This window comes from Mixophyes fleayi, chromosome 9 (genome assembly GCF_038048845.1).
Source record: "Mixophyes fleayi isolate aMixFle1 chromosome 9, aMixFle1.hap1, whole genome shotgun sequence".
In the NCBI taxonomy this organism is placed as follows: Eukaryota; Metazoa; Chordata; class Amphibia; order Anura; family Limnodynastidae; genus Mixophyes; species Mixophyes fleayi.
The window spans coordinates 64,933,970-64,951,798 of NC_134410.1; the positions used below are offsets into that span (position 1 = coordinate 64,933,970).

At 43.3% G+C, this 17,829-nt stretch overlaps 1 protein-coding gene and 1 long non-coding RNA gene across 3 annotated transcripts in view; one reads left to right on the top strand and one right to left on the bottom strand.

The window, feature by feature from the left end:
* The first annotated feature begins 76 nt into the window (after nt 1–76).
* Nucleotides 77–1,006, top strand: LOC142100715 (uncharacterized). The gene is made up of 3 exons (XR_012678886.1): nt 77–215; nt 531–652; nt 820–1,006. It is a non-coding gene; the product is annotated as an uncharacterized LOC142100715 (long non-coding RNA).
* Nucleotides 332–17,829, bottom strand: part of LOC142100714 (mitochondrial ornithine transporter 1-like) — a 47,998-nt gene continuing 30,500 nt past the window's right edge. Inside the window, exons 4-7 of one of the 2 annotated variants that reach the window (XM_075184459.1) lie at nt 10,573–10,713; nt 10,119–10,285; nt 9,890–10,045; nt 332–1,389 (exon numbers count right to left, since the gene is read on the bottom strand). In XM_075184459.1, coding sequence (XP_075040560.1) covers nt 1,262–1,389; nt 9,890–10,045; nt 10,119–10,285; nt 10,573–10,713 — 592 coding nt within the window. In that variant the 3' untranslated portion in view covers nt 332–1,261. Of the gene's footprint in view, nt 1,390–9,889; nt 10,286–10,572; nt 10,714–17,829 lie in introns of both variants that reach the window. The other variant, XM_075184458.1, reaches the window with a different exon arrangement.

Genomic DNA, 17,829 nt, shown 5'->3' on the forward strand with positions numbered 1-17,829 from the left:
GAGGCCTAACACGTGGCTCTATTTTTAGAGTCAGCGGGTGCCAGCCCAGCACCAAAGATGGAAAGAAGAATGTCAACAGCTGTGGCAGGTGACAGGCAAGAGAATACAAGTCAAACAGCTAGTAAGGACAGGAAAGATCTGGAGAATGGAGATAAGTTCAGGAAAAATGTAAGAGATACAACAAAGAATGGTGAAAGTGGAGGACGGGTGATTGTGTAAGTAAAGAAGAAGAAAGACAGAAAAGAAAGCTGTAAATATAATGTGAATCAGAAGTTGCATAGGACAGAAAATGCAAGATAGATACCGATTAAACAAAATATGGAGAAGAGAAAGAAACAATATTACGTAGAACTAAATGATTAAAATAATAAACAAGAAAGCAGGGTGTGATATATAAATCTTAAAGACGATGGACCCCTAACTAATCATGGCTATAAACACTATCTTTGTATTAAAACTCACAATAGAACTATTTCTTACACCCTTTTCTCCTCCTCCCCCCACTGCTATTTTTTAACAACCCTCTGTAGGTCTGGGGGCACGGAAGACTACTCTAAAGAGAAAAGAGGAAAGAGTAGCTGAAATAAAGAGAGGAGAGAGAAACTACAACAATGAAGTAGACGTAACAGAAAAAATACTTCAAGGAAAACTGGTAAATACCTACAAGATCAATCGATACACTTTTCAGCCACACCAACACCCGCTCATACCACTGAATCTTCCCTTACACTACCGCTGAATTTTCAAAAAAACCAAGAATAGTAGTCCTCTAAGGTAAGCCATTGTCCCACCCCACCCCCTTTCTTTTATTCCTCTCAGAGCACATCAGGACACCATGCACCAAAGAAACCCTTAATACTTCTAAACAAATGGACCCGAAACTCCTACCATCCCCGTTGGCAGCAATCAACACCACGTCCCATTTCAAGCGCTGACAGTCCAAACTACCTAGAACTCCTAAGTTTGTCCCAATTCAGTCACATAATACAATAAAAATCCCACTGTATTCTGTATTTGATGTATTTTATTATATTATATAAACATTGGTCTTGGAGGTGTGAAAACAATGACAATGGAGAAAACATAAGGGTAGAAGTGTTGAGAGATCCTATGAAGAGAGTTAACTTGTGGCTAGAACAATATTTAACATTTAAAGTATACTGAAACAAGGCGAGATTGTTTAGCTATAGAAATGGAAAGTAGATGAAGCAAGGAAAGACCAAGGATAATGAAAAGCATCCATTCACAGAGGCTTCTTCACTCAGTTCTGAGTGTATGACCATCTTGCAAGGGTCCTCTTCGTCATTTCATAGGCCAGGAAGAGAGCAGCATTGGAGGGAAATGCTCTGATCACTGTGGGCATTAGGCCACTGTACAGAGTGAGGATTCCTGTATACACAGAGAGGGGAGAGTGTCAGGACAATAATATTTTCAGTATGCATATCAGCATTGTGTATTTGCTATATACATGAGGGGATCACTTATGTTAAATTAAGAGACATTTATAATAACCCATGCATTTAACCAGGCTTTCCATCCTGCATGAAAATGAGGTCGCATAATAGTGAAGGGATTTCCTTTTATAAATTTAACACATTGCATTTATTTTGAAACCTGTACAGACCATGGGGCTAGGAACCAGTCTGTATAACAGCTTGACATCCTGACTGTCATTTACCAGTGGAGATGTGGGTTTACAGGTTGCACAAGGATGAAATGGCAGTACAACACAAGGACCAGGATATATACAGTGTACTGCATGTGCTTTTAAGAAGATATATAAAAGATAAGCAGTACTATGCTGTTATCTTTACAAATATAATATGAAAAGAACAGATACTGATAGTTCCCACTACTGTGAGGAACAAGAGTAGTGGAAATGTGCAGCTTAAATCTGTATTACCACCATGTAATGCCATCCTTCTCTCCCTAGCAGAAGTACCAGGACCTGCCTTATGCAGCTGTTTTCCTGGGTCAGTGACAGAGAACTGTCAAATCGATGCGGTCCGCTCCTTTATACTGGCAGTGGGGATGGAGGGGTGCGAGTGGGAGGACATAGATTGCAGCTTGTGGCTGGTTGTTTTTGCCATTTATTACCATTAAGGTACTTCATGTAGGAAAAATTACGTTCAATTTGGACCAACTGCTTCATCACCACCTAGATTCCATATCGGCTTTCCTTCACTACTGACTTGCATTAACCTTTCTAATTAATTATCCCAACCCATCATAAATAAATATAAAAACATAAGCCCAGGGTCAGTGTAATGTTTAATTCTTAAAATCCCCATACTGTTAGATATATACTGAAATTATATCAATTAATGCAATCCCTTCATTCTTGAAACAATAGTTTCCACCAGATTCTGAATCAACATGCACTCCACCAATACATATTCCGTGTCCTCTAAAATGAATACACACCTTTACTATCAAACTATTCTAACAACATTCACTATACCAATCAATAGATGTTGTCAAATGTACACATCCTTGATGAGATTGTAAGCAATGAAACAGCAGATTTATCAAATTAAACAGCTGAGTTTTCATTCAATGAAATAGATATGTTTCTTTATGAATATCCCCTCTTCATCTCTAGAGCTAGGTACACACATGATTTTACCAAATGACAGAGTCCCGATCAGCATGCCCATACATGTGCACACACCTACACAACTGTACAAGATTTATCTTCAGAACTGTGCTCCTCATCTGTCATAACCATCTGCTGAAAAGATTTTGGCTCTTTAAACTCTATGGAGATCTGCCTACACTGCTGATCGTGAGTGCATATACATCGTTCCATCGTTTATAGAGGTATTTAGTACGGTTATAAACTGAGACGATACGAGGTGATTTAGTACGATAAAACATGATCGTTGGATCATACACACGAATGCGATATTGGATCCAACAGTTGTTTATTGTGTGATTGGCACTATAATCTATACACTATACACCTGCAGGGTGTACCCAGCTTTAGTCTTGGGCAACATGTGCATAATGATGTTTGGAGGTAAATCTCCTTACCAGTAGTGGAGCACACTGCATCCAGTAACTTGCCTGGAAATGCCTATTGATGTCAGATAGACAGGTGGCGTTTCCAGACAAAGGTCCAATTGCTGCTCTGCATAATACATAAAAACAGTACCCTCTACTTCTGGAAAAAATATTCTGCAGATGGTAGACAGGTTATTTAATTAACAGTACAACGCGCTCCAAAAGCCATGTCCCCACGGCGCCGAAAGCTCATATTTTCCGGCTTTAATCGAGGGTCAAATGTGCAATGTTATAGGAGAAAAAAAAATATTAAAATGGAGGCGATGTTCTTACATTCACAGACATTTGCACTTCTGTCAATTTTGCAAGATATTGTGCAAAGTGTCTGCTGTAATAGTTAATACAAATAACAAATGGGACATGCCCCTTTAAATGTGCTGTTCAATAAAATAGGCACAATTGTGCATAAAATTTAGCTGCACACACTGACATTTTTTGGAGTTAGTAAAAGGACCCCTATTATATCCTAAAAGGTTTTATATGACTTTTTATAACCGTCATAAAAAATCCATTACAGCTTATTCCCTTACTCATTGCGGTGAAGACAGTGGAGCAGAAGACCTTTGTCGAGACTCTCTACAACCCCCCTAGAATACTAGCATCATTCTCTGCATACTGTATGGTCACACCTAGGGATGAGCGCGCTCGGATTTCTGAAATCCGAGCCCACCCGAACGTTGCGGATCCGAGTCGGATCCGAGACAGATCCGGGTATTGGCGCCAAATTCGAAAGTGAAACTGAGGCTCTGACTCATAATCCCGTTGTCGGATCTCGCGATACTCGGATCCTATAAATTCCCCGCTAGTCGCCGCCATCTTCACTCGGGCATTGATCAGGGTAGAGGGAGGGTGTGTTAGGTGGTCCTCTGTGCTGTTTAGTTCTGTGCTGTTTAGTTCTGTGCTGTTTAGTTCTGTGCTGTTTAGTTCTGTGCTGTGCTGTGCTGTTAGTGCTGTGCTGTGTTCTGCAGTATCAGTCCAGTGGTGCTGTGTGCTGTGCTCTGTCCTTCTGAGGTCAGTGGTGCTGCTGGGTCCTGTGCTGTGTCCTGTTCAGTCCAGTGGTGCTGTGTCCTGTGCTCTGTGCTTTTAAGGGCATAGTTATTTCCCCAATATTCCCCTGTGTTTAAAAAAAGAAAAAAAAAATTTTTTTAAAAAATACCAAAAACTACTTTAATATTTTTTAATTACCACAAAATTTTCACAACCAATCCTGCAGTATAAGCCCATTGGTACTGCAATATTACCAAGTTCACACATTCAGCAGTAAAAGTCCATTGGTACTGCAATATTACCAAGTTCACACATTCTGCAGTATCAGTCCAGTGGTGCTGTGTCCTGTGCTCTGTCCTGCTGAGTTCCGTAGTGCTGCTGGGTCCTGTGCCGTGTCCTGTTCAGTCCAGTGGTGCTGTGTCCTGTGCTCTGTGCTTCTAAGGGCATAGTTATTTCCCCACTATTCCCAAGTTTTTTAAAAATAAAAAAAAAGTAAAAAAAAATAAAAAATAAAAAAAAATAAAAAATATATAATAATTATAACCAAATTTGCAAAACCAATCCAGCAGTATAAGTCCATTGGTACTGCAATATTACCAAGTTCACACATTCTGCAGTATCTTGTGCTACATATAATGGAGACCAAAAATTTGGAGGATAAAGTAGGGAAAGATCAAGACCCACTTCCTCCTAATGCTGAAGCTGCTGCCACTAGTCATGACATAGACGATGAAATGCCATCAACGTCGTCTTCCAAGCCCGATGCCCAATCTCGTAGTACCGGGCATGTAAAATCCAAAAAGCCCAAGTTAAGAAAAAGTAGCAAAAAGAGAAACTTAAAATCATCTGAGGAGAAACGTAAAGTTGCCAATATGCCATTTACGACACGGAGTGGCAAGGAACGGCTTAGGCCCTGGCCCGTGTTCATGACTAGTGGTTCAGCTTCACCCACGGATCTTAGCCCTCCTCCTCCTCCCCCCCCCTACAAAAAATTGAAGAGAGTTATGCTGTCAGCAACAAAACAGCAAACAACTCTGCCTTCTAAAGAGAAATTATCACAAATCCCCAAGGCGAGTCCAAGGGTGTTGGTGGTTGTCAAGCCTGACCTTCCCATCACTGTACGGGAAGAGGTGGCTCGGGAGGAGGCTATTGATGATGTAGCTGGCGCTGTGGAGGAACTTGATGATGAGGATGGTGATGTGGTTATTGTAAATGAGGCACCAGGGGGGGAAACAGCTGATGTCCATGGGATGAAAAAGCCCATCGTCATGCCTGGTCAGAAGACCAAAAAATGCACCTCTTCGGTCTGGAGTTATTTTTATCCAAATCCAGACAACCAATGTATGGCAATATGTAGCTTATGTAAAGCTCAAATAAGCAGGGGTAAGGATCTTGCCCACCTAGGAACATCCTCCCTTATACGTCACCTGAATAACCTTCATAGTTCAGTGGTTAGTTCAGGAACTGGGGCTAGGACCCTCATCGGTACAGGGACACCTAAATCCCGTGGTCCAGTTGGATACACACCAGCAACACCCTCCTCGTCAACTTCCTCCACAATCTCCATCAGATTCAGTCCTGCAGCCCAAGTCACCAGCCAGACTGAGTCCTCCTCAATACGGGATTCATCCGAGGAATCCTGCAGCGGTACACCTACTACTGCCACTGCTGCTGTTGCTGCTGTTAGTCGGTCATCTTCCCAGAGGGGAAGTCGTAAGACCGCTAAGTCTTTCACCAAACAATTGACCGTCCAACAGTCGTTTGCCATGACCACCAAATACGATAGTAGTCACCCTATTGCAAAGCGTATAACTGCGGCTGTAACTGCAATGTTGGTGTTAGACGTGCGCCCGGTGTCCGCCATCAGTGGAGTGGGATTTAGAGGGTTGATGGAGGTATTGTGTCCCCGGTACCAAATCCCCTCGAGATTCCACTTCACTAGGCAGGCGATACCAAAAATGTACAGAGAAGTACGATCAAGTGTCCTCAGTGCTCTTAAAAATGCGGTTGTACCCACTGTCCACTTAACCACGGACATGTGGACAAGTGGTTCTGGGCAAACGAAGGACTATATGACTGTGACAGCCCACTGGGTAGATGCATCCCCTTCCGCAGCAACAGCAACAGCTGCATCAGTAGCAGCATCTACAAAATGGCTGCTCATGCAAAGGCAGGCAACATTGTGCATTACAGGCTTTAATAAGAGGCACAACGCTGACAACATATTAGAGAAAATGAGGGAAATTATCTCCCAGTGGCTTACCCCACTTAGACTCTCATGGGGATTTGTGGTGTCAGACAATGCCAGTAACATTGTGCGGGCATTAAATATGGGCAATTTCCAGCACGTCCCATGTTTTGCCCACACCATTAATTTGGTGGTGCAGCATTACCTCAAGAGTGACAGGGGTGTGCAGGAGATGCTTGCGGTGGCCCGCAAAATTGCTGGACACTTTCGGCATTCAGCCAGTGCCTACCGCAGACTAGAGGCACATCAAAAAAGCTTGAACCTGCCCTGCCATCACCTCAAACAAGAGGTTGTGACGCGCTGGAACTCCACCCTCTATATGCTGCAGAGGATGGAGGAGCAGCAAAAGGCCATTCAGGCCTACACAGCCACCTACGACATAGGCAAAGGAGTGGGGATGCGCCTGAGTCAAGCGCAGTGGAGACTGATTTCCGTGTTGTGCAAGGTTCTGCAGCCATTTGAACTTGCCACACGAGAAGTCAGTTCCGACACTGCCAGCTTGAGTCAGGTCATTCCCCTGATCAGGCTGTTGCAGAAGCAGCTGGAGAAAGTGAGGGAGGAGCTGGTAAGCCATTGCGATTACAGCAAGCATGTAGCTCTTGTGGATGTAGCCCTTCGTACGCTTTGCCAGGATCCGAGGGTGGTCACTCTTTTAAAGTCAGAGGAATACATTCTGGCCACCGTGCTCGATCCTCGGTTTAAAGCGTATGTTGTGTCTCTGTTTCCGGCGGACACAAATCTACAGCGGTGCAAAGACCTGCTGGTCAGGAGATTGTCCTCTGAAGAGGACCGTGACATGCCAACAGCTCCACCCTCATTTTCTTCCACATCTATGGCTGCGAGGAAAAAGCTCAGTTTTCCCAAAAGAGGCACTGGCGGGGATGCTGATAACATCTGGTCAGGACTGAAGGACCTGCCAACCATTGCAGACATGTCTACTCTCGCTGCATTGGATGCTGTGACAATAGAAAAAATTGTGGATGATTACTTTGCTGACACCATCCAAGTAGACATGTCAGACAGTCCATATTGTTACTGGCAGGAAAAAAAGGCAGTTTGGAAGCCCCTGTACAAACTGGCTCTATTTTACCTGAGTTGTCCCCCCTCCAGTGTGTACTCGGAAAGAGTTTTTAGTGCAGCGGGGAACCTGGTCAGTGAGCGGCGAAGGAGGTTGCTTCCTCACAACGTTGAAAAAATGATGTTTATAAAAATGAATAATCAATTCCTCAATGAAGTACAGCACTGCCCTCCAGATACTACAGAGGGACCTGTGGTTGTGGAGTCCAGCGGGGACGAATTGATAATGTGTGATGAGGAGGAAGTACACACTGTAGGGGGAGAGGAATCAGAGGTTGAGGATGAGGACGACATCTTGCCTCAGTAGAGCCTGTTTAGTCTGTACAGGGAGAGATGAATAGCTTTTTTGGTGTGGGGGCCCAAACAAACCAATCATTTCAGTCAAAGTTGTTTGGTAGGCCCTGTCGCTGAAATGATTGGTTTGTTAAAGTGTGCATGTCCTATTTCAACAACAGACCTCTCAACTGCAGCTCATCCCTCCTCTGCGGGGATAATGTCTCCTGTGCTCTGACACGTCACTCTGTGTACTCTCAGCCTCAGGATCTGACACTACAGCTACCATGCCTCTTGTAGCAGCCCTCACTCCAGGGCCTCTTCCATGTGCAGTGTCCCCCTCTCTCTTGGGTTCACTATAGTGGCATGGAGTTCTCCCCCTCATCCAGGGCACACATTCCTTGCCCTGGCTCAGTCACCACGCTCAGACTTCCAGGCAATGCTGGGGGAGCCTGGGAGCTTCCACCCCAGGTCCCCAGCTACAACTCTCCTCTCCTGTGTCTTCTCTCTCTTTCTGACACTTTAAAGATCGTGCCTTTAAATGAAAAAGTAAGTCTTCATTGCACGACTATGTGCAACAGGGACAGTTTTTTTCTTTACAAAGTCAACTAATAACACTTGGACCCTGTCTGTCTTTAACATACTTGATGGGATCTCAATGACGAATTGTCTGTAGCATGTTTGGAGGAGGTATTGTGGCCCCGGTATCAAGTTGGGTACCGGGGCCACCCCACTACGCAGTCCAGATACTTGTTTGGTGGAATTCTGACACGTGGAGGGTGTATTTATTTTATTGTGGCCCCGGTATCAAATTGGGTACCGGGGCCACCCCACTACGCAGTCCAGATACTTGTTTGGTGGAATTCTGACACGTGGAGGGTTTTTTAATTATATTGTGGCCTCGGTACCAAATTGTGTACCGGGGCCACCACACTACGCAGTCAAGATAGATAGATGCGTATCATAGATAAAGTACATTCAGTGGTGTGGGGCAAATTGAAAAATATTCAAAATGCACTGACATTATCAAAAACAAGAGGTTGTCACACGCTAAAACTCCAACATGTATATGATGGAGAGGATGGAGGAGCAGCCGTATGTGTAGTGTAATGCAGACCTGTTGAAGGTTTTTTATATATTTTATTGTGGTGCCCAGTGCCCACTCCTCTAGGCAGTCCAGGTACATTTATTGGTGCGATTCATAAAAGTTCAGGGTTTTTAATATATTGTGGTGACCCACTCCTCTACGCAGTCCAGGTACATTTATTGGTGCGAATCATAAAAGTTCAGGGTTTTTAATATATCTTGTGGTGACCCACTCCTCTACGCAGTCCAGGTACATTTATTGGTGCGAATCAAACAAGTTGATGGTTTTCTTATTATATATATTGTGGTGACCCACTCCTCTACGCAGTCCAGGTACATTTATTGGTGCGAATCAAACAAGTTGATGGTTTTCTTATTATATATATTGTGGTGACCCACTCCTCTACGCAGTCCAGGTACATTTATTGGTGCGATTCATAAAAGTTCAGGGTTTTTAATATATTGTGGTGACCCACTCCTCTACGCAGTCCAGGTACATTTATTGGTGCGAATCAAACAAGTTGATGGTTTTCTTATTATATATATTGTGGTGACCCACTCCTCTACGCAGTCCAGGTACATTTATTGGTGCGAATCAAACAAGTTGATGGTTTTCTTATTATATATATTGTGGTGACCCACTCCTCTACGCAGTCCAGGTACATTTATTGGTGCGATTCATAAAAGTTCAGGGTTTTTAATATATTGTGGTGACCCACTCCTCTACGCAGTCCAGGTACAATTATTGGTGCGAATCATAAAAGTTCAGGGTTTTTAAGATATTGTGGTGACCCACTCCTCTACGCAGTCCAGAAAGATACCTTTTTGCAACGTTTTGGACTAATAACTATATTGTGAGGTGTTCAGAATACACTGTAAATTAGTGGAAATGCTTGTTATTGAATGTTATTGAGGTTAATAATAGCCTAGGAGTGAAAATAAGCCCAAAAACTTGATTTTTAAACTTTTTATGTTTTTTTCAAAAAAAATCCGAATCCAATACCTTAAATCCGAACCGAGACCTTTCGTCAAGTGTTTTGCGAGACAAATCCGAACCTCAAAAATAACGAAAATCCGGATCCAAAACACAAAACACGAGACCTCAAAAGTCGCCGGTGCACATCCCTAGTCACACCTGCCCACATACATTCTGACCTTCCGTCCTCAATATGTGTAGCAGGGAGAGTAAGAATCCTCCGGAATGTGATGCAGACAGAACCTGAATTCTTGACTTTACGGAGTCCACAGGATACACAGAGAGCCAGAAACAGACCCCGCCCACACCACCGCTTACTGTGACCACCAAAGCACCTGCAAAGGACACAAAGCAAAGACAGGTCACAGTGTTCCAAGGAACACAGCCAACGGGGTCCTTCACCCTCACCTGGTTGATGTTTGGAACTCCTATTAAGAATACTGCTGCTCAGCTCATAACCACCAAAAAAGAAGAAGTATCCAGGAATTTCCCTCAGCCACGTACTGCTGAGGCCACGGAATAGACCAAACACACCTTCTGATTTCAGGATATCACAAACAATGGACCAGGGTGTGCTAAAAGTTAAGAAGTAATATGAACAGCGAGAAGTGGCATTTATTGGAACTAAAAACAAAATTCATGACAGCCTCTTTTGTCCTCATGGTCTTGTTTGGTTTTAAAACACAGTTCGACAATTTAGCAGTCAACATGGGTGGTGGTGGTTGCATGTTACCAGCTCAGTACTCCAGTGCACTAAACTACAGCTAAATACATTGTGGTTATTATCTATGCACAAGCATTCTAAAGCATTACAACATTTTACTTTTCTGTATATTTTGAATCAACCAAAATAAACACTGACCTTTTACGTGGCATGTCCTTGTGACCAGATATCCGCATTTCATGCTGCGTCTGCATGCGACACTTCACCAGCTCAGTTGGACAAAGGACTAAGGAGGAGAAAATGGAAGCCAAAGAACCTGCAGTGGCTTTGTGGTAATCTCTAGTAAAAAAAATATATTACAAGTGGAAGACCAGAAATGAACACGATAGAATCTACTGAATTTAATAAAAACAAAAAAGTCCAAAGTGCACTCAATTCCACATTTACTCATAAAAGGTTCAAAACAGACCATCTCTCCACAGGTGCAGCAATTACACAGAATTCAGGAACCACAACACATAAGCAAGCTTCGGTGCATGTTTTCTGTAGAATATACTGAATGTCATGTAAATACGTTACCTTGTAACACATTACAGTATGATTAAATAAAATATCCGGTCCTTAGGTTTTATAAATATAAAATCAGTTGTCATGAAGAATCTAGTCAAAGCAGAGCTCAAGCTGACTTTTACTTAAGTTTTACAGAATGCATTAAGGAGTAACTTTGCACCTTGGGAAAACCATGTTGCATTGGAGGGGGAGGTAAATTTAAAATGTCGGGACAGATTTATAGTTGGGGTAGGGCATACCATAGATCAACTTTAAAATTCAGTGTAACAAAAAAGCTATCAAGTATTTGTGTGCTACATGAAAAAACAGACAATATTTAACTTATGTACAAAATAATAAAAAATCCATTTTTTGGGCTAAAAAAACATAATTTAGGTATTATTTTTGTAGCTACATGATTATTAACCTCACTAACACTAATTTGCAGTCCTTTCCATTCAATTTTGACCATCTCACAGGTCACAATATGCTTTTCATACACTTTCAGCCAAATACTGCAGCGATCTGGCTGGATGGTAAGCGACAGAGCAATGACTCAAACACACGACAGTTCCTACCACATCTAGGAAAAAATTTTTACGACCGCTCCACCTGTTTCTTGGATAAGTGAGGTAATTCTACAGCTAATATATGGCAACAAGTGCTCCACCTGTTTCTTGGATAAGTGAGGTAATTCTACAGCTAATAAATGTTAACAAGCGCTCCCCCCCACCCTGGGATGTGTGCTTTTATCAGACACACACCAATCCAGGGTGGCAGACAATGGTCTAAAAAGAGCTATTGAAATTCATAGCAAAAAAGGCAGGTGGGTGTCTGTCTGTATTTTACACCCTACATTTATAGTTAAATAGAAAAAAAGTCAGCCTGCAAAGACTGTACGATCAATAGAAATGCACAAAGCAGATTTTCTGTTTGGGCCTAGATTATTCCCATACATTAAAAGTGAAAATGACAAAAAAAGCAGCCTGCAAAGACTGTGCGATCAATAGAAATGCCCCAAGCCCCTTTTCTCTTTGGGGGTATATTACACCCTACACTTATAGTGAAAGTTTCAAAAAGATGTTGTCATCATCATCCTCACTCTCATCAGTGTGTACATCATCATCACAGACTATTAATTAATCTCTGCTGGAATCCGCCATTAGAGAAGTGTCAGTACTTGGATGTATTTGCCGGTAAAGGCCTTCCTCGTGTAAGATGTAGTTAATTTTGATGAATATCATCTTTTCCACATTTTTCGGAAGTAACCTCCTACGTCGATCACTGACAAGGTTCCCGGCTGTGCTGAATACTCTTTCTGAGTACACACTGGAGGGTGGGCAGTTTAGGTATTGCAAAGCAAGTTTGTACATGGGTTTCCAAATGACTTGTTTTTTTTCCCCAGTATGGAAAGGGACTGTCTGACATTTACATATCAATTAACTCTTGAAAATAATCCTCCACCATCATGCATGTTAATAGTAGGATTGGATGGACTTATGGGCAAGGTCACACATTTTTGGGTAAAATCTTTCAAACCAGCCCAGATGTCAAACTGTTGTGGTCTGCCACCTGTGTCATCCCTGCTTCTCTTTGGAAAGTGCAATTTTTTCCGAGCAGCAGCTGCCTGAGATAGCTGCCTGAGATACTGAAGGAGAAGACGTCGTCAAGCCAAGGACCAGTTCAGCGGACAACTTGCTGACCAATAGCTCCTTGCAAATGTTCACATCTCGGTCATTTTGAAGCAAAGAATCAATGTAGGTCTTAAACCTAGGATCAAGCACAGTCGTCAAAACGTAGTGATCCGAGTTCAAGATTTTAAAAACTCTTGGATCATTGCGAAGCGAATTAAGTACTTGATCTACAAGGCCAACAAACTTTGTGGAATTGCTTTATTTCATCTCCTCCTTCAGTTTGTCAAGCTGCTTTTCCAATAGTCGAATTAAGGGAATAACTTGGCTCAAGCTAGCAGTCTGAACTCACTTCACACGTCACAACTTCAAATGGTTTCAGCACCTTGCACAGCACAGAAAGGATTCCCCACTGTGCAAGAGTGAAATACATTCCCCCTCTTTTCCCAATGTCATGGCTTGTGCAATACGCTTGTATGTTGCGCTGTTCCTCCATCCTCTGAAGCATGTACAGGGTGGAATTCCACCTTGTTAACACCTCTTGCTTAAGTTTGTGGCAGGGCAAGTTAAATTGTTCTTGGCGCTGCTGCAAACTCCTACATGCTGTGGCAGAATGCCGGAAATGTCCAGAAATTTTACGGGCCACCGAAAGCATCTCCTGCACCTCACGGTTATTTCTCAAGAAGCTCTGGCCCACCAAGTTTATTGTGTGAGCAATACAGCGAATGTGTTGGAATTCACCCAGCTGTAATGCTTGCACAATATTGTTGGCGTTATCAGAAATAAAATATCCTGGGGAGAGTCCATGTGGTATAAGCCATGTATCAATGACATCCCTTAGTTTTCATAACAAATTATCAGCTGTATGCCTGTTAGTGAAGCCGGTTATACAAAGAGTAGCCTGCTTGTGACAAATGTTACGTAGTGGTGTACATGCTGCTGCTGTTCCTGCTGGTGAAGGTGAATGATGCTGCTGCTGTTCCTGCTGGTGAAGGTGAATGAACAACCCAGTGGGCTGTCACAGTCATATAGTCTTTGGTTTGGCCACTTCCACTTGTCCACATATCTGTGATTAAGTGTACAGTGGGTAGAATGGCATTTTTGAGCCCAATTAGTAAATTTTTACGAACGTTTTGGTACATTTGCGGAATAGCTTTTCATGAAAAATGGTGTCGCAATGGAATTTTGTAACGGGGACACAAAACATCAATTAACTGTGAAAAACCATCTGAGTTTATTGTGGATATTGGACGCAGATCTAACACTAGCATAGTCGCCATGGCATCTGTGATCCGCTTTGCGACTGTGTGACTGCTGTCATATTTGCTTCCTCTAGCAAAAGATTGTTTCACAGTTAATTGTTGTAAAGTAGTAGTGCTCTTATTCTTGGGCTTCTTATGGGAGGAAGATTCACCCCCAGCAGCAGCAGCAGCAGCAGCAGCAGTGGGACTAACGCTTAAACATTCTTCAGAGGAATCAATTCTAGTGCAGGAGTCATCGAGTCTTACCAAGTGGGATGCAGGGCTAACTCCGATCGTTACTGAGGATATTGATGAGAATAGTGTTGTGGGTGTAGATTGCAGCCGTCGGGATGTAGGTGAGAGAAGGGTCCTAGCTGATGATAGAGTGCTTGTTTTATTTTTTACCATAACTTTCAGAGATTTTCCCAACACCTTGCCATGAACTCGCGTCAAATGGCATAACATGGATGAGGTTCCAAGATGGTTAAGGTCCCTCCCTCGACTGACTGTGGTTTGACATACACTACAAATGGCTATACAACTGTTGTCAAGATTTGAGTAGAAATAATTCCCCACATAAGTGGCTTTTTTGGTCTTATGCCCAGGCATAACAATGGGCTTCTTCTTGTCACGTGCCAGAACTGCTGCCACTGGTGCAGGACTGACACAAACAACCCCATCAACATCCTCATTAGCGCCCTCGTCGGCTACACAAATCTCCTCCTCATCCTCTTCTAATTCCAAAGTGGCATCCTTAATTGGTGTTTCACCGGCTACACTCGGGCTGTTCAGGCACACATCAGCAGATATGCTGAAAGGGCCCTTCTTTATGGGTACACTATCAGAATGGTCACGATTACACATACCACTCGTGGATGGACTCTCCACAGGGATTGGTGTCATTTCTGATTCGGAGCATACATTTTCCTTTAATGCCTTACTGTTTTCTTGCAGATCGGCTTTCACACGTAACAGTAGTTGTGCACCACTTTTGGACTCCAAATTACTTGGTCTTGCTTGGTCACGAGTGACCTTACAAGAAGAAGGCTCAGTAACATTTTTAGATTTCGCACTAATAGAGAAAGGCGAAGTCCTCATTCTTTCTTTGCCACTGCGTATGTAGAATGGCATGTTGGCTATTTTTTTATTTTTTTATCGGCAGTTAACTTTTCCTTGATTACAGCTGTTTTTCTCTTCAACACGGTAAAAAGTTTTTTTTTTGTGCGTTTTATTCCCTGACTTAAAAAGACTATGTACTTTTACATAGGCTTTACCAGATGACGTACAGGGAAGACTAACATCAGGACTGGTGGCAGCAGCTCCTTGCTGATCCTGCTCATATGTGGACTGCTGTGAATCCATTTTAATGAGACCCAAAACACTTGTAGTGCAAATTCAGAAATATATAGTGCTGGTATATAATAATTTCAACACCAGAAAATGGATTTTTTTAGAAGAGGGGAATATGTGACACCCCAAACACTTGTAGTGCAAATTCAGAAAGATATAGTGCTGGTATATAATTATTTCAACACCAGAAAATAGCTTTTTTTAGAAGAGGGGAATATGGGACACCCCAAACACTTGTAGTGCAAATTCAGAAATATATAGTACTGGTATATTAGAATTTCAGCACCAGAAAATAGCTTTTCTACAAGAGGGGAATATCTGACACCACAAACACTTGTAGTATAAATTAGGACAAATGCCTCCTACTACTCTCTTCCTACTCTATTCCTGCGACCTAACCATTCTCTCTCCCCCTTTCTCCAATGGCGCTGGATCGATGTGGAGGCGGATATTTATTCAGTCTAAAAATCGCGAGATCCGACAACGTCACAATGAAGTTTTGCCTCGTTTTGTAATCCAAATAGGCGGGAGCAGGGCCGTAACCAAGGCTGTGCGATAGGGGCGACCGCCCAGGGCGCAACGCTGAATGGGGGGGGCGCAATTTAGGAATGTCTTAGGTTCATTTGGCTAAAATTGAGGGCTACGGGGCGGCATTTGTCTTTCTCGACCCAGGCGCTAGAATTCTAAGTTACCGCTCTGGGCGGGAGAGTACCGAGCTGACTAGGCTCGGGACTCGGATTCCGGAAGTTCTGGCGGGTTCGGTTCTCGGGATATCGAGCCCGCCCCTCTCTAATTATAAGCAACATATCAAACCTAAAGCATATGACTTACATAATAGTAAGTGTAATGTTTCTGCACTTTGAACATTCCGGACGAGTAGTAGATAAAGGATGAATACAGTAGTACAGAGAGTTTTGGGAGAGGCGTGTGCTGATCATGTGATTATGCTAGTGAGGACAGTACTGCATGTGAGATTACAGTGTCTCTTTATGTGATGAGGGGTATAAAGGCAAGCAGTAAAAGATTGAAAGGTACAATAGATATTGGAAGAAGTAGGCTCCTACAATAGCACAAAGTAGTGATGTGAGGCTCCTGGAACACTGATGGAAAATTCTGGAGCCACACACATCTATATAAAAATGAGGTTCATACATCACATTTGTATTATCTTTTGTTTTTGCAAACTGATTCTACTTGCTGACTTTTTTTGACCTTTGGAGGGGAAAGGTCTAAGTTGCAAGTGCAGTGGGTGGGGTTATGTAATTATCATCATCATGGCCTACCCCTGCAATTCATGTTATTGCGCAATGGAGGGGCAGGGCGTAAGGAGGCACCTCACAGCAAATCGCATCATCATGGACTAAGCTCGCCCATTTCACTAGGGAACAGGGCAGGATGCAGACGGGTTGCCAAATCTCACCAAAATTAGGGAATATTATGGAGTAGCGCACTTTCTGTATGCTCTCCAATAACTAATGTGATAGGACATCATGTGTGTTACATATTAGGGTTCATTGCCTACTAAAATAGTGGTCGCAGTTTTAAAAGCACCCCTTTTTTAACCAGAAGCAACCTCTTGCCAGAGACAGCACCAGGACCTGGTGAGCAGATCTTCAGTCGGGTGTGGTCTACCACTGTGCCCACACCCCATTGCAGGATCTTTCTTCCTGTTATAAATGAGGAGAACAGCAGGGTGTATTGAAGCCCTCATCAGGCACCGGAAAAGTCTGGCCACCTTCCACGGCCTACCTTCACTCTAGGGCTTAGAGTCTAGGCTATGGCCTGAGGATGTGCCTTTTGTTTATGCAACTGGGAATTCACAATATAAATATCTATATGCTTTTCCCATAGTAGTGCCTGAGGTGTCTTTGTTGGATTGCTGGCTAAATACGGGAAAGACAACCCACAACACAGCCGCTGCTCAGCTGTAGAGATTTGCCAGATATACATCTGCAAGTAGTGTCAATCTGCCTGACAGTCGGACCAGACTTCTTCCCCCTCTGATCAGTGAACCTTCTCTACAACAGATTCTGCATACAATCTTTCTCTGACAAGAGAGTAACCGATTGGCGAAGTCCAGTCAGATCTGCCTCTACTGCACCAAGCCAAAGTGCAGAGCCCAAATGGACTCAGGTCAAATGTAGAGTCAGAGAATTACAAACTCCTTCACACTATGCTATACCTGCCTAGATTGAGCGTGGAAGCCGATGACATGGATATACTCAAAATCACTGGACCCTGCTCTGCTGCGTGCTAATGTGTAGGGGGAAGAGCCATCAGCTGTGGCGGAACTATGGGGGGTGCATGGGGTATGACCACTATGGGGCTCGGAGGTGAGGGGGACTGGTAATGCCAGACCTCCGAAGTCCCTGCAGGAGACCTCCTCCTTTCCCCACATCACACCCCCTCCTCCCTCCCATCCAAGGCTCTTTTCAGAGCAGAGCAGAGCTCTCTTATGAGAGGCAATAAGCAGTGGGTGCTCTCTCTGCTCTTTTCAGGGCCCAAGGAAGTTACAGCTGCATCACCAGGACCCTACACAAACTTTGCTGTGGACCTTGTGATTCAGAGTTCTACCCCTGATTGTCAGTAGCAACTAGCAGAACACTTTCAGAACTATGATTTAATGATCGCATCGATTTGTATAGGGTTAGCCAGGGGAGGGCTGGCAAATTTTAGCCCAGGGG